This window comes from Eublepharis macularius, chromosome 5 (genome assembly GCF_028583425.1).
Source record: "Eublepharis macularius isolate TG4126 chromosome 5, MPM_Emac_v1.0, whole genome shotgun sequence".
Taxonomy (NCBI): Eukaryota; Metazoa; Chordata; class Lepidosauria; order Squamata; family Eublepharidae; genus Eublepharis; species Eublepharis macularius.
The window spans coordinates 13,920,097-13,942,413 of NC_072794.1; the positions used below are offsets into that span (position 1 = coordinate 13,920,097).

The window sequence follows — 22,317 nt, forward strand, 5'->3', positions numbered from 1 at the left end:
ATGAAAGAGCCACTGAGAAAAGGGGATCTTAGTGCACACTGGGTTTTTACCATTGAGCAAAGCACTGCAGTTTGAAGCTGTGCCTTGGTTTCATGTGAACAGAAGGCAGTCTTAGGTGTAGAATTCATCTGACATTAAAGGATGCCCAGGATATGGTACCGTTGCTTCAGAATAACCTGAACAGATTCCCCGAACACCTGAGGGAAGAGGGGCCTTCCAGCTCCCCGAGTCCAGCTTTCAAAGGTCAGCACAACTGCATCGCAAATTCCTCCATATTCAAATTTCTCAACATCCAGTCAGCTGCCAGGTCTGGCCACAGCCATTTGGGCACAACATTACATACAGCTGGTTTCATGTTAGACAGGCAACACAAGCCTTACAAGAAAGCTTTGGACCGGAAGATAAAGCCACAGACGCCAGATTGCATCATCAATCCTTTTATTAAATAGTCCTCCCCAATCTTGGCACAAATCTCAAAAAGGTCATTGCTATAAACATGTGGGCTTTTTACATATAAAGGGCACACAGCTGTATCAAAAACTTCAGACCAGAGGAGGGGCACTGCAGATGACGTGCCAAGTGCCCGTTGGGAGCCCAAAGCCGGAATACCACAACAGCATTTTCTTTGCATGGTTACTGGCCTGACTTGTGGGTGGCGAGAGCATTGGCAATCTTCAGGTTATCGAGGGGTTCTAAAATGATACGAATGCTGAGGAACGGCTTCGCTATGGAACTCTGACCAAAGAGGTGCCCCCTCTGTTCACACATTCCCACTCCTCCATAAGAACAGTGCAGAAATTGGCCATGATTACCCTGTGGTAGCAGGTGGGAATACTGAAAGAATCCACCATTCAGAGAACCCTGTCTTCCCTTCTACGGCAAGGGACCCCAGGGGGCTTCCAAAGGAGGAAAACCACCGGCTTAGAATCACTGTGATAGAACATCTTCGATATTCCATATATCTTGGGGAAGAGCCCCTCTCCCACCCCCTGAAGAGATTCGCTGACTCGAGGGAAAAATGATCACAACGTGGAAGATGCCCCTACCCCAAATCAGTCATGTATTACTGCTAACTCACACCTATGAGAAGTCAAGTTCTACTAGAAACCAAGTTTTACAAACCCAGCACCACACAAAGTTAAGTTCTCAATGGGGCTGAACGGACTCAAGAACGAGTCTAATTTTCCCCATGTGAAAAGCCAACCTAGCAGGGAGAAATTGGGCTAAATCACTCCCAGGGCCGTGTGCTTCCCCCGTTTTACTAGCAGGGAAGGGTTTGTAACGGGGTGAGAGTGCACATTCAAAAACCTGCAAGCTTTCAAACTACTTTGCCACTCTAGGATGCTACCACCCAAGAAGAAGGGAAAGTTTTGATTTTTGTATTTGTTTTCAAGGCATTAGATTCTGCTGGGTAATCTGGCCCCAAAGAGGAAGGACACCTTACTCTCTCTCTCACATACACACACCAACCAAGTGCCTAGTGCAGAACGTAAGACACTCCTCCACCAACCTAAGAAAGTGTCCTCCCAAAGGGATTAGCAATATCATGCCCACAATGAGACCTTTTTGTGTTTCAGGGTTTGTGAATTTGCAGCATGCAACTAATGCAGTGGGGAAGTGATTCAAAGGGGTTGACAGAGCACATGGACCAATCAGGCTAACTTTTAACATCTTTCTTGTGCAGTGTCTCTGGCATACAACCCACGATTGAAGTTGTGCATTTTTTTAAAAAGTTAATCTGAGAGGCTTTGGGTGTGCTGTAGACCTTGGTGACTGCAGCAACGATGCTCATGCCACCCTCCGTTCCTCCCCAAAATAAAAAGCCAATTTGTTACGGCATTCTAATTCCTGTCGCCTGTTAAGGGAACAAAGAATCTCTCAGATTATAAAAAGGGCAGATCATAAAAGAGGGCAGATCATAAGTGGGGTGTGATAAGCAGCTCAGAATGGTGCGCCACAAGAAAGAGGAAAGCCACGAGACGCCACTTCCATGGAACAGGTGGGCTGAGCAACTTGCAATGCCAATACATGGAGCAGTCCTCGGGTCATTTTTCCCAACCAACTAACCAAACACACACACATTCTGGCAACCATCCTCAAGTTATTGAGCTGGGACTCGGGAGGGAAGTCTCAAAAGTGCTTGAAGCTCATGTCCGTTTCCCAAAGGGGACCTCTGTGTTAACACTTTAAAGTAGCCGAGTGGAAAGAGCCGATGCTGCACAGCAAGCGGAGAACAAACTCTGCACACACTGAGGCTTGGACACTCTGGCAGATGTCGGACTGCTCTTAGAAAAAGCACCTTGGCATCGTTATTAGGCAAGTTCTCCTACCCATACCAGCAGCTGATATTCAGCTAGCGGGGAGAAACTCGGCACTAAAGGAGGCTGCAGCTGTACACTTCAGATTACCAGGTGTCGCTTGTAAAAAGAGGCAAGGATATTGGGGGGGGGGGGCAACTGATTGAAACGTCACATCCTCAGCCCAGAGCCAAGCAGATCCTCTAATGCCTCCAGACTGACCCAGAACCAAAACTCATTTGCACCCAGGCACTTGGGGTTCTGGCCTTTGAGAAGCCGGGTCCCCCCCCCTCCCTTGGTAGCTTAAACACACAATGATAATACTGAAGCAGGAAAAAAAACACAATGGCTACTGTTCCAAGTGGGCAGCAGTTCTCCTTTACACCGTGTGCCGGTAAAGCTCACCCAACAGCACCCTAATGTTTCGAAAATTGTACTGTCAACAAAAAACGCTGCTCTGAGAAAAGTAAACACTGCCGATTTCAATCCAGTTTGATCTCGATCCAGTTTCAAAACCAGGAGCTTCCTGGATCACGAGGACAAGTTAAGATTTGGCATCCCTCTTCGGTTTACCAAACCATCCTGTCTTTGGCTTCTTCCCAGGAGGCGAAGGGTTGCAACGTGCAATACAGAATTGTTACAGGACGGGGGCAGCTTCCAACCCAGTAAATCCTTCAGCTTTGGAAATGGATTGTTTTGAAAGAACAAAAGAAACCGGAACACACGAGAGGCAAACCAATACATCACAAATTCTGGGTAAGTCCAAACAACCAAACAGAACGGAGGGCAAGGTACTGCATTTGGCAAGACATGGTCGAACACAGTGCAGCGAAGTGGCTAGAAAGTACAGCTACTGCCTTCAGATTTTTGAGAGCACCAGGAACGGTAGGTCCGTCTTCAACAGCTGGAGGATTTAATCTCTGCCACTTCCTGGAAAGAGCTACTGAGATGTTCCTTGGCTAACCCATCGCACAAAAATGAGGAACAGCCAGCCTCAGTTAGATGTGGGGGGTCGCATCCAGGACAGCCTTCAAGGTCATTCAGAACATTGCTTGGGAGGTGGGGGGTGGGGAGGAGAGGGGAATAAGCCGGAAGATTCTGTTTGCTGGCAGTCACCGCTCTCCCATCCATGAGTAACTTGAACAAAGCTGGCCACTACCTCTCCACGTCCACACTGCTGCCCTGCCACCTGCGGAGCAGGATCTGGGTCAGGTCAAAGGTCGTGAAACTGATCCCCACGGCAACGGGTCCCTTCACCCAGTTCATGCTGAGGCCTTTGTACAAGCCACGGATAAGTCCCTCCTCCCGGATGATCTCTCCCATGGTGCTAAGGATGGACCCATAGGAGTGCCCCATCACCCCCGCTGTTTGCATTCGCCGGCGCACGACATCGAGTGGGTAGGAGGCCGACTGTCCGATCAGACCGGCGCAGGCCCCGAAAACGAGCCGCTCCACAGGATACGGCTGTGATCTCCCACTGCGATCTGGAGGGGATACAGAGGAGAAAAATATCGGATACATGCACGAAGCGGCAAGAGCCATACACTTTGCCTGGGGGCAGGTTAACAGAAATCCATATGGCTGCCTTGCAGCCGATTAGACCTCTCTATTCTGGTCAAGTCTAAACCAGGGGCTTGGGCAAAAAGCCCTCTGACCCAAGAGCCTCAAAGTGGAGATTGGCCCCAAGATATGGTTGGAAGGTAAATGATGCAACAACTTGGCTAAAGCTAAGCAGGTATAAGTGGTCAAGTCATCTTGGGTTCAATAACAACAACAACAACAACATTTGATTTATATACTGCCCTTCAGGACAACTTAACGCCCACTCAGAGCAGTTTACAAAGTATGTTGTTATTATCCACACAACAATCACCCTGTGAGGTGGGTGGGGCTGAGCGCTCCAAGAAGCTGTGAATGACCCAAGGTTATCCAGCTGGCTTCAAGGGGAGGAGCGGGGAATTGAACCCAGCTCTCCAGATTAGAATCCTGCTGTTCTTAACCACGACACCAAATCCAAAGCAAAAGTCTCAGTGATTGAACGTGAAGCCTCTTCCTTGTTCCCAGCCAAGTAAGTGCACTTTGTAGAAAATCAGGAGGGGCTCAGACAAACTGGTCACACATTGCTGATTTTCTCAAGATGAATACCCATGTTAGTCTGTCTGTAGCAGTAGAAAAGAGCAAGAGTCTAGTAGCACCTATAAGACTAACAAAATTTGGGGTAGCTTATGAACTTTCGTGAGTCACAGCTCACTGAAGTATCTGAAGAAGTGAGCTGTGGCTCACAAAAGCTCATACCCTACCCCAAATTTTGTTCATATGTGTTACTGAACTCTTGCTCTTCTCTACTGATTTTTTCACTAAAGGATCTCCTCCCGCACCTAGGATTTCCCAGTAAGAAAACCACTATTTTGGACTCTGCATAGTCACCCACCACCTCTGTCACACTTACCCGCATGCAACTTCTTTAACGTCTCATATGTGAAGAAGCTCAACCCAGCGTATGGGATGACCCCTAAGATTGTGGGCGCAAAGCCCCTGTACAGCGTCTTCAGCCCTTCCTCTCGAGATATCCGGATGAAGACGTGGATGATGTTGCTGTACCTGCCAGAAAACACGGAAAACTGTGACGGCACATCTCTGTCTGAGAAGTGGGCTGGGCAAGACCAACCGCAGGGTTGTTAATGGGTCCCTCTCTCAGCAGAGATGCAGGAATCGGGCACCACTGGCTCAGGCTCCTTCAAGCCCCACCCGTGCTTCACTGCTTCCTTTCCACAAGGAAGGGGGGACTGGCCTAAGGCCTCCTGCGAGCACCTTTCTAAACAAACTCTTAGCGGCTGTTCAAGACTAGAGATACGAACCAAAATTAAGCACGAACCAGGCCGGTTCGTGGTTCGCGAACCAGTGGTTCGTCAGATCCCATTTCTGACGAAATGCCACAAACTTTAGGCTGGTTCATTTAATTCGTTTTTTGGTTCGTCACTGCACACAGTCTGGTGCCAATCAATCAGTTTCCTAGGCAACGGGATGGACTTCCTGCAGACCTTCTGCTGACCCGGAAGTGAACTTCTGGCTGGCCCGGAAGTTATGATTTTCTGACCTGGATGTGATGTTTTCACGAACCAAACGAACCGGTTCGTGAACCAGGGGCAGGTTCGTGAAAGTTCATGGTTCGTGAAATTTGACGAACTACATGGTTCGGTTTTTTTCTGGTTCGTGCCCATCTGTATTCAAGACCACTGGGTTGAATGAACAGTAATAGAAAAGAAAGAAAAAACTTCTATCATGTTCACTCCTCAAGTTGTCTCTTTTCTGGATTGAAAAGGTGCAGACTCTTCAGTCTTTCCTCATAGAAAAGGTGCTACAACCCATTCACCACCTTGGTCACCCCGTTCTGTACTTTTTCCTGCTCTGCAACAACCTTCTTGAGATACAGCAACCAGAACTGCAAATGGTATCCCAAAGGAGGCCGCACCATAGATCTATACAGAGGCATTATAATATTGGCTGTGTTATTTTAATTATTTATTAAAAACAGTAATGTATGACAGCCATTTTAGGGTTCAGAGTGCACACACATTATCTTGCGATCTTTACAGCATCCTTGCAGGGCAGGCCAGTATCATCCTCACACTGCAGGCTGAAAGGAGTGGCCCTCTTCAGGCCACCTGAGCAAGATTTCAACCGGGGACCACCCAGATAACAGCGTGTTCTCGTGGCCACTTGGGCTGCTCTCGCTGCCAGAACAGAACGCACAACACATTCTGAGACTGCGGAGTCTTGAGACCGCAAGGTTCTGTCTGGTTCGGCCTCCTGGACAACACCACCTTTTCCAGGCCGTAGAACAGAACCTTTGCTTGTAAGCAGGGAAAGTGTCCATTTTTACTACAGGACTGACTGCACTTGTTCCCCTTCTTAGATCACCAATAAGAGCTGCAGTTGACCACGGATCCAGACATTCAGCTGCCCAGCCTCATGGGAGAGGTCAGGCAGGAGACCCCCACAACAGGCTCAGCCAAGGATTTAATATCAACTTTCCTCCGCAAGTATCTATTTTTGGAACTCAGCTTGGCACCTGGAGGGATCTGTGCTATTTTTAAGCATAAGCACTGGGTTTGTGCTTTGGGGGAAGGGCATAGGCAGTCTGTAGCACTCAAGGAAGCCCTGGCCGATCCTGCAGGGTAGACCCAGCTCATTTTTAGTGTACTTCTGTGCATTAGAGAGGATTCTGGGGAGGTGCGCTGAAGGTCCACTGCCCCGTTTGTGCTCCAGAATGTATCAGATGTCATCTGCTTGGTATGTAGGAGGTCACCCCTGCCTCCCCCACTAAAAGCTCTTGGACCCTTCTCTAGTGGAGGCCTGCTGCCTGCCAGGAGATGGCAATAGCAGGCTGGATGGATTCCGTACAAGACCGCTTGGATTTCACTCACATCTCCTTGGGCGTCACGGCCATCCGCGCACGGACCAAGTCCAGAGGGTATGTCAACGTGGCCGCCGTCGTTCCTGCAAGGGAGCCGGCAAGGAACCTGGGCAGTGGCGTCAAGGCCCTGAACCAAAGGAAAAAAATAAAAATAAGGGGAGAATTCCTTCCCGGCCCTCAGTCTTTTGCTGTGGAGAGACCGGGTCGGTTGATGCTTGAAGGTAATGTTCACAACCATCTCCTGCAGGCCTCAAAGCTACCCGTGGTCCCTTTGACAAAGGCAGGGGGTCTTGATCAGGTATGTTGCAGCTTCTCTTACCCCCCCCCCCCACATAAAACATAGGAAATCAGAGGATGGGGAACTTGGACTCTCATGGCTTTGAGCTAACGAATCGATGCAATCTACAAGATCACCACTTCGAGTGAGGAAAGAAGAGCGTGGCTGTAATACAGAAGATGGCCGAGGTTGGAACAGGTCACCGGGGAAAGCCCAACATACACCCTGGAGGATGAAGAGGGCTCTTTGGTGGCTGCCACAGACCCCCATGAATCGCCACTCTTCCTATGGCCTGTGGGATACACAAGCCTTTTCCAGGCAACCAGGCAGGGAAGCTTAACCACAATACCAAACAATGAAATTAAGGGTGGCCTTTACTAGCCTAAGATTTCAAGCTATGCCCTCAGCGGTCCGTATGGGCCACTTTCTAAGTGTCCCTGCCCCTCTATGACTCTGTGTACGTGCTATGGGATGTCCTCTCTTATTGGATCCTCGAAATAAATTCCTTATTAATATTGTATCTTTGCGGGAAGGACTTTCAGATTTGGATAAAAGTAATATTTCTGCTTGCCGATGAGGATCATTTTGTTTCCAACAGAGTTGCTCTGTTTGCATAAGCAGCCAGAAGGATGAGATCGAACTATATGAAACAGTATAATGGTTAAAACGTGGTTTTGAATATATTTTAATTTGGTCTCAGCACTATGGGGTTTTGTAATTTTCCTAATTTTTTGTTAATTTCGGAATTTTAGTATGTGTTGTTTTACATGGTTACGACCAATGGTTGATATAATACAATAAACAACGACTGACTTTTCAGGACACAAATGACTGATGAACTAGCAAAGGGCTTTTTGAGACACGCTGGGTCGAACAGTCCTGTAACAAAATTGCTCTTGCCTGAGGCTGCTCTAGAGACCTTTACCAAACCATCTCCTGGTGGGAACCGATAGAACTATTTGTTAGATAGGAACTGATGGAGATATTCTCCCCTTCCTCGCTGCTCAAAGATGCCCCTCCTTCTGTCACTGCCCGCTGACTGGGCCATCTGCATCTACACAGGGGCAGGATGCAAAGGCCACCTCTACAGCCACAAGAGCCCAGGGAACGGAGTAGAACTGCCCATCCAAAGAAGTAGAAGATAAGAAAGACCCAAGACAGCTTTAGAGGCTCTTGAATCGAGGCTTTCTGTGGCCCTTTCCCATGCTGCCATCCTCCCCTTCCCACCCATCAAGCACCGTCCTCTTCGTCCGAGGCCCCTGTGGCCTTACTTTCCCTGGAAGCCAAAGTAGCTGCCCAGGAGTTGCTTGTACTCCTCGTGCGCACAGAACTGGATGGCAGCGTAGGGTATCACCCGGACCATGGTGGCAGAGTTCCCGCGCCACAGGCTGAAGAAGCCTTCATTGAGGTAGGTACGATAGATCAGCCGGTAAGCCTCCTGGGAGAAGAGGGGAAGAGAGACACACGGCCTTGAAGGGCTGAATGTTGCCAAGGGAGACCCCTGCTCTAGCTGCTGGGGCCAGCTTCTTCCTCTTGCCCATATGGCCTCTGGCCTTCAAAAGTTACCCCATCCTTCAATCGTCACTCAGCCTGGGTCACTGAGCCTACCCTCCCCATCTCCTCCTTTCAAATAAAGCAGAGTGCACCCCTTGGGGCCTCCTGAGGAAATACCTCGGCCTTCTGGAGGAGCACCGATTCCCTCGCCCTCAGCCAAAACTGGTTGGCCTGCTAGCCCAGGCTTCACATGAAGCCACCTTGTTTCCTTGTCAGGATATGGGGGTCGATGGCGCCTGAACCATTTGGAGTGAGGCGGGCCCCTCCCCATCTGAGTCCCTATCCAGCAGGGGAGGAGAAACCCCAAATGTTCGCCAAGGCTAAGGTCTCTGAAAGCTGAACCCTCAAACTGGGCTAAGCCACCGGAAGTAGAAAAGATAGTAGAAAAGGGTTTTTCAAGCTATACAGCATGGGTGATCTGACACACTCGTCCCTCCATTCCCCAGCCACAATTAAGAGAAATTGGGATGTGCTGCATGTGCCCCGGCCCAAAAGCGCCAGCTGAAGTCCCAGTTCTGGGCTGCCAACCTCCAGGGGGGGGCCTGAAGACCTCCCCGGATCACAGCTGATCTCTGGGCTACAGAAATCAGTTCCCCTGAAGAAAACGGCAGCTTTGGAGGACAGACTCTGCGGTATACCATAAATGTTATGTGAAATGCCCCCCCCCAAAGTCTCCCTCCACAGGGACCGCCCCTAAATCTTCAGGAATTTCCCAGGCCAGGGTCGGTGACTCTCCCCACACCCAAGCAGGGATTTCCAAGCTCACCTCACTCGACTATAAAATTGCACTAAGAAAGGAAAATAGCATTTCCTCTTACCTTGGCAGAAAACCTAGTTGACGACACTGAAAGAGAAAGAGGGAAGTCATGCAGATGAGCAGCAGGGCACAGAAATGTCAAGCCGAACTAAGCAAGGACAGGGCTTTCTCGGTGATGGCACCTCTTCTGTGGAATGCCATTCCCATGACTATACTTCCAGCACCTTCTTTTAGGTGCCAGGTGAAAACCTTTCTACTCTCCCAGGATTTTAACAGCTCGTGTACACGAGCTGGTACTACTCATTCTCATTTTAATTAATGGTTTTACTGCTACCCAATTGTTTTTTGAGCCATTTAGAACCCTAATGGGAACTCAGAGCAGCTTATATCGTTCTCTTCTCCTCTGTTTTCCTCAACTCTGAGAGGGAGGTTAGGTTGAGAGTATGTGACTGGCCCAAGGTCACCCAGCAAGCTTCCGTGGCAGAGTGGGGAGTCGAACCCCAGTTTGGTACTCTAACCACTAGGCTATGCTGGCACTCATATTTTATACTGTATATAATTGATACATTTAATATATTGGAGTGTATACTTATAAAAGCTGCGCATGTATATATCAACTTTACAGCTTTCCCGCAGCTAACTGTCAGTTTTACTGCAATTAGCTGGCTTTTTGAGCTGTTGTTTAGTTAAACCGATGCTATCTCATTTAAAATGAAACTTCTGCCAACATTTTTTTTAAAACTGCTTCTGGTTTTATGGCTTCCCCCCGTTTAAAGAGGCCAATTAAATTGTTTTCAGTTGCTTCGTTTTTCAACTCTCTGCCTCAGGAATTTCATGATTACAAAGCAGTAAAGCTGTCCCATATAAAAGGACTTAACACAAACAATTATGTAAGAGATTTTAAATCTTGGTTTTCTTCCTGGATCCTTTCCCACCAGGATTGTGTTGCAGCTTTGAATCTGCATCTATTTTCTTTCCATTCTTAAACAGGTCGCCCCTACAGTTTTTTTTTCGTTATGACAAGCCACCCTGGGCATTTCTCATAGTTCAAATATTTGTATGCTGTTTCCCCAAAAAACAGAGCTAAACTAGACATGACAGCATACGTGTGGCTGCCACGGGGATGCGGCCATTATTTTCAAGTGCTTTAAAAATGCCTCGAGGGCCTAGCAGGCCTGCAAGTGTGGTGGGCTGAGGCACTCCCCCACCCATGTCCTTTATCAAGTGTCAAAACGCCCACACCCCCATAGCTGTTTTGGCACTTTAAAAAAGCACCAGGGGGAGGGGAAATGAGTCCTTGGCATTTTCAAACCCCTGTACCATCACGTCTCATTTGGCCCTAAAAATGAGGAGATGGGCGGAGGTTCAAGCTAGCTAATTTTTGCTGAACAGGTTCCCAAATGCTCCCCCCACCCACACACAAAAGGACCAACAATCCCCCTGGGAGGCCTTGCTTTGTGCATATCCATTGTTGGATGCTGGACAGCTAGCCCCTGTCCCACAGTCAGTTGCCAAAGAAGGCAACTAGAAGAGAGCCCTTGGAGTGCCAAGTATTTCTCCCCCCGCCGCCATTCTGGCCTTTGCCATTCATTATGTTTGCCTTTCTGTCTTTTTGTTAAGAGCTATGTACATCTTGTGGCTCCATCAAAAAATGGGAGATAAATATTTTAAATGTAAGCAATCCCTTACAACTCTTTGGGTGACAAATTGATACCCACTCCAAGCCTTACCTATTTCCTTGTTAATATTCACAATTGCCCCCTCTTAATTCTGCCCACCTCTAGCTTTTGCGGCTCAAAGATAAACAGATAAAAAATGAAGCCACACCGCTTCTCATTTAAGTGTTAATCACCAAGGGACCAAAATGGAGAACCTTTTCATATGGGCCATAAAACAGGTTGGAAAATTTGAGACTTACTCTACCCAAACTCACTCGTCAGAAAAAGGCAAGAGTCTAGAGCACTATACTCTAACCCCTCCCTATCTATTTCTGAAGCAGTAATTCTTCTCTGTTGTTCCAATGTCAACACAGTTTGACAGGTGGGTGGTGCAATCTGAAAACTGGTTTTTTGAAAGTACTTCTATAGCGCAAACTTCAAGAGAATTTTGCTGGAGGCGGTTTCAGAACAACAGAATATAAAACAGTGCATAACAAATCAACGTGATAACACAAGCAACAGCATGTGCCAGCAGAAAAGCTTCGCAAGCCGCCCCAGGCTGAAAACATACAACTTTACAAAGGTCAAAACAGAGATAAGACAAACTGGCAGCAAAGTATGGATAATATCAATCACTAGGAATAATTAAAAGTGCAAAATTTTAAAATGCAAGCCACAATTTTAAAAATACAAACATTATGGCATGGCACTGGAAAGCTACCAGATTTTATTTATTTATTTTTTCAATTTATATACTGCCCATCCCCAGGGGCTCTGGGCGGTGAACAGTTAAAATCGATAAAAACAAAAACTAAAATCAATATACAAATAATAAAACAAATTAACAAGGTGCAGTGATGGGGAGAACCTTCCCCACCCCAAAGGTGGGAGGCCGACATGGCACCGCCCCCTTCAATCACCAAACGCCTGGCGGAACAGCTCTGTCTTACAGGCCTGGCGGAACGATAATATGTCCCGCTGGGCCCGGGTTTCCATTGACAGAGCGTTCCACCAGGCTGGGGCCAGGACTGAAAAGGCCCTGGCCCTGGTTGAAGCGAGGCGGGCTTCCTTAGGGCCGGGGACCACAAGTAAATATTTATTCGCTGATCGAAGCGATCTCTGGGGAATGTACAGGGAGAGGCGGTCCCGAAGATATGCCGGTCCCAACCCACTCAGGGCTTTAAAGGTAAGAACCATTAGGCAAGGAAAAATGGGAGAAGTGTCTGTAATAGAGGTGCCACAACAGAGGAGGCCTTGTTCTCTGTGGCCATACACCCTTAGGGGAAGCTGTGCCTGCAACAAAGGGCTTAAGGAAAGCCCACAGAGGATCAAGATGTCCTCGTTTCCCTGGCTCTAGGCATTTAAGTCCTCAAAGCCAAAATAAGCACTTCATTTGGGGGACCAAAATCTTGGAAGGGCTTCTGAACCTTGCTTGCGTGCCCCAGCACCAATTCTGGGGGCAGAATTAGGCACCAGGTACAGAAACTGGCATTCCGAGGGCCTCCACTTTCAATTGCAAGAGGCAAAATTCCTCGCTCTGATGGTTTCCAGACAACAATGACGATTCGGCACCCTACAGAAAGGTCTGTGTCATGCTCTACAACTAGCGGAAAGCTGTCGACGCTTCATGTGTTTCTCCTTATTGTAGAACTTGCATTGTTTTTTAGAATATTTAGATCAACAACATAACTGTCACCGGGGCAGAGAGAGAGAGAGAATGGTTCTACCCATCCTCTAGAATTACCTTGGAACATGATTTTCGTCCTGTCCAATGGAGCCACAGCCGTTTTGGCCACAGCACCGGCAAGCGCTCCAGACATCAGTGAGTTGAGCACGTTCCTCTTGTCCTGATCAGGCAAAGATAAGTTTTTATTATTTATTTATAGTCTACTTTTCTCACTGAGATCCAAGGCTGATTACACAGGGCAAGTGAAAATATAATATAGTCAACAGCCAGGACATTCATTGAGCAAAGTACAATAACGAACAACAGTTCGTTAGGATATTCGTTGTTAGGATATTCGTTGAAAGAGATACAATAAGGTATGGTAGCAGAAATGTGAAAAACAAGCATAAAACCGAGCACAGAGATGAAATCTATCTGAAACAAAGTATAGCTAATTTTTGTGGCATGTTTACAGAACCTCTTCTTCCAGGCCTGGATATACCATATCAGAAACCACGGTTCTCCCAGGTTAGAATTTTTTTTTTAAAAGCAAAGCAGAGTAGAAGAGAGAGAACTTCTTTGAGCTTATCTGTAAGACTGCTGTATATGAGGATTGGAAGCCATATTGTTTAACAGGATGAAGACGTGGTTGCCAAAATACAGGAGAGGAAACAGGCGTTTGATCACAACAGCAGGAAGTCCGCGTTAACAGCCGAGGCTCTCTCTGATTTCATCAAACCTTCCTTACCAAAAATGTCATCGTGGAGGCTGTAACTGCACCACCAACCTTCTGCCCTTCACATGGACTAGCAGCTTACTCACACAGGTCAATCAACACACAGCTAACTCTACCCCCTCACATTCACTTGTATGAAGAACAAGAGAGATTGGTAGATAAAAACTTAAGAGGTGAATAGTTTCTGATAACAGAGTGAGGGAGACCACTTTCTCCAAGGAGCTCAGACCAGCAAACAGCTCCCCTCCCCCACTGCCTTCTGACCTCACAACAACCCTGTGATGTAGCTTAGGCTGAGAGCACAGGACTGGCCCATGCTCACCCACTGAGTTTCAGGGCTAAGTAGGGACTTGAACCTACATCTCTCAGCTCCTTCTAGTGCAAAGCTCTAACCGCTACACCGCACTGGCTTGTCCTGCCCTGCTCACAGAAAGCTGGATACAGCGGGCAGTGTGCCATGTAGGCAGGACGGCAGAAAAGCCGCAAAATACAGTGCCATGCACAGCACACGCAACAGCTTCTCGGCTTTCGGTCCCAGATAAGGAGTCAGCATCTAGCCCCTACAGCTGAGGTTATCTGCACATAGCTCACAGCTGCTTGAAATCTTCTATGGCCAAGGGGTGGCCGAGGTAGGGTGCCAATGAGCGGGGGGGCAGGAGAGGTGCTTCAGCACCCTGAATTTCTCACTGGTGCAGTGACAACGCACCTCTTATGCACTCGGGACTTCCCAGCTTCAAGCTGTGGCATCTCTTGCTTAAAGAAATCTCAGGTGCTGTGCAATCCTGCTGCTGCCCTCCAGAGAAAGCTCTGTCAAGCTGATTCAGACCCTTGGTCCATCAAGATCAGTACTAGCAACTGAGACTGGCAGCAGATCTCCAGGTTCCCTGGGAAAGGACTTTCACATCACCTACTACTTGGTCCATTCAACTGGAGACGCTGGGGATTGAACCTGGAACCTCCTGCTCGCTCCACCTCTGAGCCATGCCCCCTTCCCTCTCAGACAAACCTGAGCTAGGGGGTGGGGGCCCGACTCAGCACGAGGCAGCTCCAAGCGTGTTTCCTAAGCAAAAATTGTGCAAAGTAGAACGCATCACACAGACCACATTGTGCAAAATAATAAACATTGCACGCTAATTCACATGGCTTTGCCAGATCGCAGAATTGAGCTGTTGTTGCATGGCTTGGGCAGAAATTTTCAATTTACTTTTTGACAGGGCCTTTTTTTCTGGGGAAAGAGGTGGTGGAACTCAGTAGGTTGCCCTTGGAGAAAATGATCACATGGGCTGGTGGCCCCACCCCCTGATCTCCAGACAGAGGGGAGTTTAGATTGGCAATCTCAACTCCTCTCTGTCTGGAGATCAGGGGGCGGGGCCACCAGCTCATGTGACTATTTTCAAGAGGTTCCGGAACTCCGTTCCACCGCATTCCAGCTGAAAAAAAGCCCTGCTTTTTGAGCATGACCGCAGCCATAGACGGAGCACTACCCAAATTAGACTGCCGGGCCCACCCCAATAAGGAAGCCCCTCCGTGCACCTCATGATCCCACTCACTCACCTCCGGCAAAGCATGTCCATGGAGGCTGGGCTCGGCCTCATTCCGTGTTAAACCCACTTCCGCCACCCGTCCATTACCCATTCCAGGCTCGGTGGCCGCCCAGGAAAAGAGTCAGGCCTCCTGAGAAAGAGAGAAAAAGACACACTCTGGTTCCTGCGACCGTTTCCAAGAATGAGAGGAGCAAGTCTCAACAGCTGCTAGGAAACGATTCATTAGAAGATACCGGATTTACTTAGACTTTGTTTATTCAATGCTATTTTTAAAAGGTTTGATTTGTTCAGAAGACACATCCCCTGCTTTGCTCTGATAGATACATAATACTTTGGCAGAGAAAAACCAGTTACTTTTTTAAAAAATTAAAAGAATCGGCATGACAAAGCAATCCTATCTGAATGAAGCAAGGGTTGGAACACAGTGGCCGGGCCAGCAGAAATCAAGGTCACGGAGAGAACGGCTTCTCCAACAGCAATGCTTTTTACTATCCTGTAGCACCCAAATCCCAGTACAAGCAGCAACAGAAATTAGTTTGGAACGTTTCTTTTCACAGACTCCTTCCCTCTTACTTTATGGATCCACAAGAGTGGGGTAAAAAAAGGTAAAGGTAGTCCCCTGTGCAAGCACCAAGTCATTACTGACCCATGGGGGGACGTCGCGCCACGACGTTTTCTTGGCAGACTTTTTGTTAGGGGGTGGTTTGCCATTGCCTTCCCCAGTCATCTACACTTTACCCCCAGGAAACTGGGTACTCATTTTACCGACCTCGGAAGGATGGAAGGCTGAGTCAACCTTGAGCCGGCTACCTGAACCCGGCTTCTGCCAGGATCAAACTCAGGTCGTAGAGAATCACTTAAACAACAAAAACATGCTTAACACACACACCCTACACACACCTGAAAACCACAAATTAGAAGTTTAAGTAAACAACGCTAACAGTGAAATCCTAAGAAGAGTTACGCCACTCTAAGCCCACTGATTTCAATGGGCTTAGACTGGAGTGACTCTACTTAGGATTTCACTGTAAGCGGTTTGCTTGCCGTTATTAAGATCAACCTCTTGCATGCTTTATTGTTTTACACTGTTCATTTTATTGTATTGTTTTTAAATTTTGTAATCCGCCTTGGATCTCCAGACTATAAAAGAATTTTTTAAAAAAGCAATTCGTAAGTGTACAAGTGTAAAGGCCCAGTGATTATTGGGCAGCCTTAACCACAAGGGTAGGAATCAGATTTCAGTGCTGATGTGATCCCACCCCCCCAGCTTATTCACAGAATTTCTTAAAGGGAATTTGCCAGTAGGAAATCAGAAAGGGAAATGATTCTGACACCTATTTTCCCTATGAGTCAACCCGGCCTATGCAAATGGAATGAGTTCCTCCAGCTCTGTCCCAGTCAAGAATCACTTCATAGGTAATCCATGGGTTTTACTCTGAAGAGCTGCCATCAAATGTCACAGCATTTCAAGGAGGAGAACCAAAGATTAAAGAGGGAATGCTCCTCACCCCACTTTCTCCCTTGTTTGACTCACAGACAAGGGAGAAAGCTTAATGTTCCATGGATGTGTATGTCTGCAACTCAATCATGGGTCCTGGAAAAAGGGCGTGCATGTATTGCAAAATAAAAATAGCAATAATAAAATTACAGAACCCCCTTCAAAATTAGCCCTTTAACTTCCTGATAAAAATCAAAAAACAAAAAATGTAACATTTAGTTGTGCAAGATGCTACTTTTTAAGGGAGCTTACACAGAAACAAACTAACTTGGACAACTACTCAAGGCAGCTAACAAAAACAAACAATTTGACATCACTCCCCGCCCCAACTGGTTAGTAGTAAAATCAACTTCATAACCAACGACAGAACAAGCAGTAAAACCACCAAAAGGCAACAGAAACAGCATCAGAACAGGATGAAAGCCATTACAGTCAAGATCACAAAAGAGATGGGATACAAGATGAAAGAAAGAATGCTAAAAAGAATGGACCCAAACTGCCAAAGGAGAAATATTTTCGTTGCCTTTTCAACGAATGCATTCTCAGCTGGCAAGCCAAACACTCTTTTCCGGCTTCCCTTGCACCACCGCACGTACATTGCACCAACACACCACAACTTCTGTGCTAGAGTCCTTGGAGAAGTATGTTAGAGGGTCATCACTAGATCATTAGCAGAGGTCAAGCTGCCTTGCAATGGCGGCTTGCCTGCCCTGGACAAACTCTGTCCCTAGAAGATTTCCGATCACGTTTCAAAAGCATGAGCTTGGCCTGCCCAGAGCAGCAAAGGCCAGAAAACCTGTTCAGCACGAACCGCGAATGTCCGACTCAGAATCTCATCAACGCCCGGCAGGTTCGGCAGCTCGCTTGAAGTTTTTCACCAATACTGCTACATACGTCTCTCTGCGAAACGGTATTTAGGACCTCGTGATGAGCAGATATGGAGCACTGGACAAACATTTATAAGGCTGTGAGTCAAACCGCACCCCCCCCTTTCAAAACATTTCTTACTTTGTACGAGAAGGCTCCCCAGATGTGGGTGAAAGTTGATTCTGCCCAAGCACCAGAGGGTCTGTCTGCATCCAGATAAGCCCACCATTTGGCGCTGTTCTGTTCTCCTGTTTGGCTGCCCCCCCCCCCAGGCCTGATCTCATGTCAAAGCACTGGCCTCCGAGTTTCCCTTTTTTTAAATAGAAAGCTTGGCCGCCTGCCGCAGCCTTTGCCCTGCCTGCCAAAAGATTCAGCTATAAAACACACACACACAAAGAGAAACAGAATCCAAAACAGAAGAGAGGACCGCTCATAATTGGCTGGATCCATCTCCAGGCAGCGATCCCAATCAAGAGACTGGCGGCCCAGGGAGGCGTTTCCCTCTGCCACCACCCTCAGCACAACCGGCTTCCGATGCCATCAACAGTCTTGGCAGAACTCAGGCACTTTCAAGCTTCGGTGAAGTTGGGCCATTTAACAAAGTTTCCCTTGTGTTCCCAGTTTGCGGCTCTACGGGAGATTGACAGGGTATGTTTCTGTGTCTCCAGGAGATTAGACGAACACACATGGCCTTTTTTCTTTCTTTCTTTTTAAGCGAGAGAGAAAAGCGGACGGCCTGAGGCATTTGAAACTTAATGGAGATCAATAATTCCACCTTCATCTGAATCTTTTTTTTTTCAGGCTCGTAATATTTTATTTGTTTATTTCTTGCACTTGAAGTACTCGTCATTTGGAGGCGGGCAGGGAGCTGTTCCAGTTGGCAGCAGAGGGTAGTAGGACCCGAAGCAATGGGCTTAAATTACATGCAAAGGTACCGGCTGGATATCAGGATGAACTTTTTCACGGTCAGAGTAGTTCAAAGGTGGAATCAGCTGCCTAGGGAGGTGGTGAGCTCCCCCTAACTGGCAGTTTTCAAGAAGAGGCTGGATGAATATTTGTCAGAGATGCTTTAGGCTGATCCTGCACTGGGCAGGGGGTTGGACTAGATGGTCTGTATGGCCCCTTCCAACTCTACGATTCTATGATACTCTTCGATGACATCCTTGGCCTGAGATTCTTTGCCATAGTCTTTTACAACCACGCAACTTCAGCCCACAACTTTGCAGGTTTTTCCTTCTCTGTCGAACTCGAAGAGACCTACCCACTCACCCAGTTTCTTGTTTTCATCAACTTTTATCAGATTGATCTGTTCAGCACAAAGTGCTTCAACAAGCTTGACATACTTGGGCTCATCATAGTTTGATGCGAGAACACAAAAGTGGGCTTGGCATTTGTCTAAGGCTTTGGCAGCTTCGTGAATTCCACAGGCTAACCCATCATGGATAAGCGCGGTCTTAAGCACTTCTTGAAGGGCAGTGTTAACATCCATTACACCTCCAGCAGCAAATGCCTTCCTTGGCCATAGTTGGTGGTACCGCTCCTGCTCGGGGTTGCTCACAGCCTCCACGAGCCGATACGGGAAAAGCCACCTTCATCTGATTCTTAATGGGGGCCAAATGCACCCCAAGAGGGTGATCTCCAAATCTTGGGAGGCTGTTCTGAACTTTGCTGGGGCAAGGGGAGACACAGGATTTCAGGCAGCCCCTTCTCCTCATGTCTCTTGACAAGCAGAAGAAGGGAATTACGTACAGCTCATCCCATCCTGATGAATAATTCTCAGATCCTGGATTTCTCCCTTTAAAAAAGAGGCACACAGCAAACAGGAATCCAACCAGACCTTAAGGAGTTACTTAAAGTCCAATCAGGCACATGGGTCTCATCAAAGACATGGCAGAGATTTGTGTGCTGGTGGTGGAAAGAGGTGTCAAGGCGTTGCTGGCTTACGGCGACCTCATAGGGTTTTCAAGGTAAAAGATTTCAGTGGTGTGTAGAGATCTCGGACTTCCCTGGTTATCTCTCATCCAAATACTGACCGCGGCTGACCCTGCTTAGCTTCCCAGATCTGACAAGTTCGAGCTAGCCTGTATGTATGTTACATAAATATACCTATATAAAGAAGCACCTTGCTTGGAGAGCTGCTTTTGATTGGTGGGCCATTTGATAATAGCGTTTAATACCTGCCTGCAAGTGTGCACTAAAGGTTAGGAATCACTGACTTACATGCAAGGGCGGATACATGTGGCTCTGTTCCCATCAATCCTTCCCCACTCCCGCCTCAAGCTGGAACAAAGTCCAGTGGATTCTGTTCATCTCCCTCCCAGATTTCATAGACAGATTGTGATTCTCCCTGCTAAGGACTGGAGGCCTGAGGCATCCCTGCACATTTCTAAAGGGTCTTCTCTTTCCCTTTGGCATTCATTTGGTTCGCCATGACTTGTCCTGCGTGAATTTTAAGGACAGTTCTTTGCTCTTTTGGTTAAAGATTCACTAAGAGGAAACATACAACGCAAAAGGGATGTCCTAGGGATGCATCACGGGGAACCTGCGAAACAGAACGTGCCTGCTGTTTCCCAATGTGGAACAGGGCCAAGCCTGATTTCAGACGAGGCATCCGTAAGACAGCTTCAAAACGCCAAGCGGGTAGCAAAAAGGACATCTCACAGACCGAGTGTATCCTCAGTCGAGTGTTCTTTCGTATTTCCATTTGTCAAACAAATCAAGGGACAACAACAATACAAAGCAACCTTAAAAGGGGCTACAAAAATTAATCTGAAATCCACTCTACTGTAACATCCTCCAGCACCCTCTCAGCACTCATTTGAGACTCACTCCAGTCTCATGAAATCGGTCTCTCAGCCTCATCTGCCAAGCAGCCTACCTTACAGGGTTGCAGTAAGGATCCGAAGGCACATGAAAGATACAGTCACAGCTGTGACTGGTCCTTACAAGTTGGGCTGTGTTCTTAGTTAAGGGTGGTGCTTTCTTCTGAACCAAAGAGCCTTTCTCCAGTACAAGAGGCTCTGTAGTCTCCTGGTTCGACTGCACCCACATTACGATAACCAGACAATGGGCTGTTTGCAAGCCTGCACCAAGTATTCTTTCCAAACTGAGCAAACAGCTTTCTCGGCTGTTACAGCTGGTACTAATTTCACTCAGTTACCACCAAGCTGGACTGCAGCTCAGTGGCAGAGCATCTGCTTCGCACGCAGGAGGTCTCAGGTTCAATCCCCGACATCTCCAGTTGAAAGTGCCAGGCAGTGGGTGATATGAAAGACCTTCACCCGAGACCCCGGAGAGCCGCTCCAAGTCTGAGTAGACAATAGTGACCTTGATAGACTGAGGGTCTGATTCAGAATACAGCAGCTTCGTAAGTTCAATGGTCACGAAAAGATCCTGAGCGATACACTTTTTAATCCCGCTGGCCACAATTTTATACATCTGCAGATTGAAGATCCACTTTGCGCACCTGATGAACGAACACTGGTGCTCCAAGACCAACACTTAAAAAAAACAAACACTCGGACCAGTGTAAAGCCGCTCGCCAGGGCTGTCTGGCAACATGCCAATGCAGCCAATTCTATGAAACACACAGGCAAAAGAACTCCACAGAACGCAAAGGAAAAGAGAAGCAAGTTTGTGGGAGTTAAACCTACTGAAAAATAATCAAGGGGTAGTTGCAAGAATTGGGGAGGGAGGGGAGAGGCAAGTGCATGAAGAACAAGTGGGGAGTTGCAGGGGCATTTCATGGCCCCCTCCCTCACTATTTCCTCTTTCCCCTTCCTGAAAGCCTCCATAGCTTCTCCCTTTTTCCGCCCTCCTTCCTCCTACCAACATATCTTTATCTTGCCCACCCACCCACCCGTCTTCAACTTTCTCTCCTTCCCCCCACCTGGCAGTCTCTTCTGGGAAAACAATAGCTAAGTTGTGCAGTGCCAGTTGCCAGGCCTAGTTGTGTGGGGGGCCTGCAAGTACTTACAGGGAGAGTATCATTTCCCCCTGTACCCCCCACCCAGACCGTTTTGCTCCTCCTGGCAACTCCCATATCCTCACCTTTCCCTGCTTTCTTCTCTCCTTCCCACCCACCAAGCCAACTAACCTGCCTTTTATCAGCCCTTCATCTTCAGCTATAGTTATTCACTTCATTTATTCCTCAACTTTCATCACAACGGGGACCCCAAAAAGCTCCCATCATTCTCCTCTCCTTCCTCTTATTCTCACAACAACCCTGTGAGGTAGTCTAAGCGGAAAATATGTAACGGGCCCGAGGCCATCCAGTGAACTTCCATGGCAGAGTGAGGTTTGGAACTTGGGTCTCTCAAATCCTAGTTTAAGATAAATCTTTTTTAGGTTTGGAGGTGCTGTATGCCAAATCAGGTGGGGGGCACCTTGGAGGTCAGCAAGCGGGTACTTATACCCAAGACAACTTTTCTGCTTTTCAAGCAAGCCAAGAAAACAGCAACAATGCACGCTTTTCTCAGTTTAACAGGACAAAAGAATGACCGATTTCTACCTTTTTTTAAACTCACCACTCTTTGGGCAGGTAGCCCTGAAAGAAGAAACCAAACCACTCCCCTATTCACGTTCAACCAGTCTGCAAGCTACACACATGCCCCCTCAATGAGATACAGCAGACCAGGTGTGCTTGGAAATGCAGGGGAAAAGAGTGGGAAAAGGAGAGAAACGGTAGAACAGAAGTGGCAAGACTCTGTGGGGGCTCAAAGCAGGAACCGCGTGGTTCTCTCAGCTGCCCCTCACAGAAGGCACATGCACAGCTGCTTTATTGCAGCTGCGTAACTGGTAGTAGCTCTCCGAGGTCTCAGGCAGAGCATGAACGTTGGTGGCGCTTGCTGCCTTCTCACAGGAGACGCTGCTGGGAACGAATCTTGGGTGTGTGGCATGCCAAGCAGCAACTCTGCCACTGACTATGGGAGTATCATGTCCAGCTCTGGCATCTTGGTGGGAACTGCTTCATTCAACAATAACTGTGAGCAAGAATGGCTCTCTGGTGTCTTTCCTGCACCCCAAGACTCTTGAACTGGAGATGGC

At 47.8% G+C, this 22,317-nt stretch overlaps 1 protein-coding gene across 2 annotated transcripts in view; it reads right to left on the reverse strand.

The window, feature by feature from the left end:
- Window positions 1-421: 421 nt before the first annotated feature.
- SLC25A42 (solute carrier family 25 member 42) overlaps window positions 422-22,317 on the reverse strand; it is a 34,964-nt gene continuing 13,068 nt past the window's right edge. The window contains exons 1-8 of one of the 2 annotated variants that reach the window (XM_054981572.1): window positions 17,413-17,489; window positions 14,917-15,036; window positions 12,705-12,807; window positions 9,364-9,389; window positions 8,263-8,429; window positions 6,725-6,841; window positions 4,747-4,898; window positions 422-3,781 (exon numbers count right to left, since the gene is read on the reverse strand). In XM_054981572.1, the coding sequence (XP_054837547.1) occupies window positions 3,453-3,781; window positions 4,747-4,898; window positions 6,725-6,841; window positions 8,263-8,429; window positions 9,364-9,389; window positions 12,705-12,807; window positions 14,917-14,997 (975 nt within the window). In that variant the 5' untranslated portion in view covers window positions 14,998-15,036; window positions 17,413-17,489 and the 3' untranslated portion in view covers window positions 422-3,452. Of the gene's footprint in view, window positions 3,782-4,746; window positions 4,899-6,724; window positions 6,842-8,262; window positions 8,430-9,363; window positions 9,390-12,704; window positions 12,808-14,916; window positions 15,037-17,412; window positions 17,490-22,317 lie in introns of those variants that run through there. The other variant, XM_054981571.1, reaches the window with a different exon arrangement.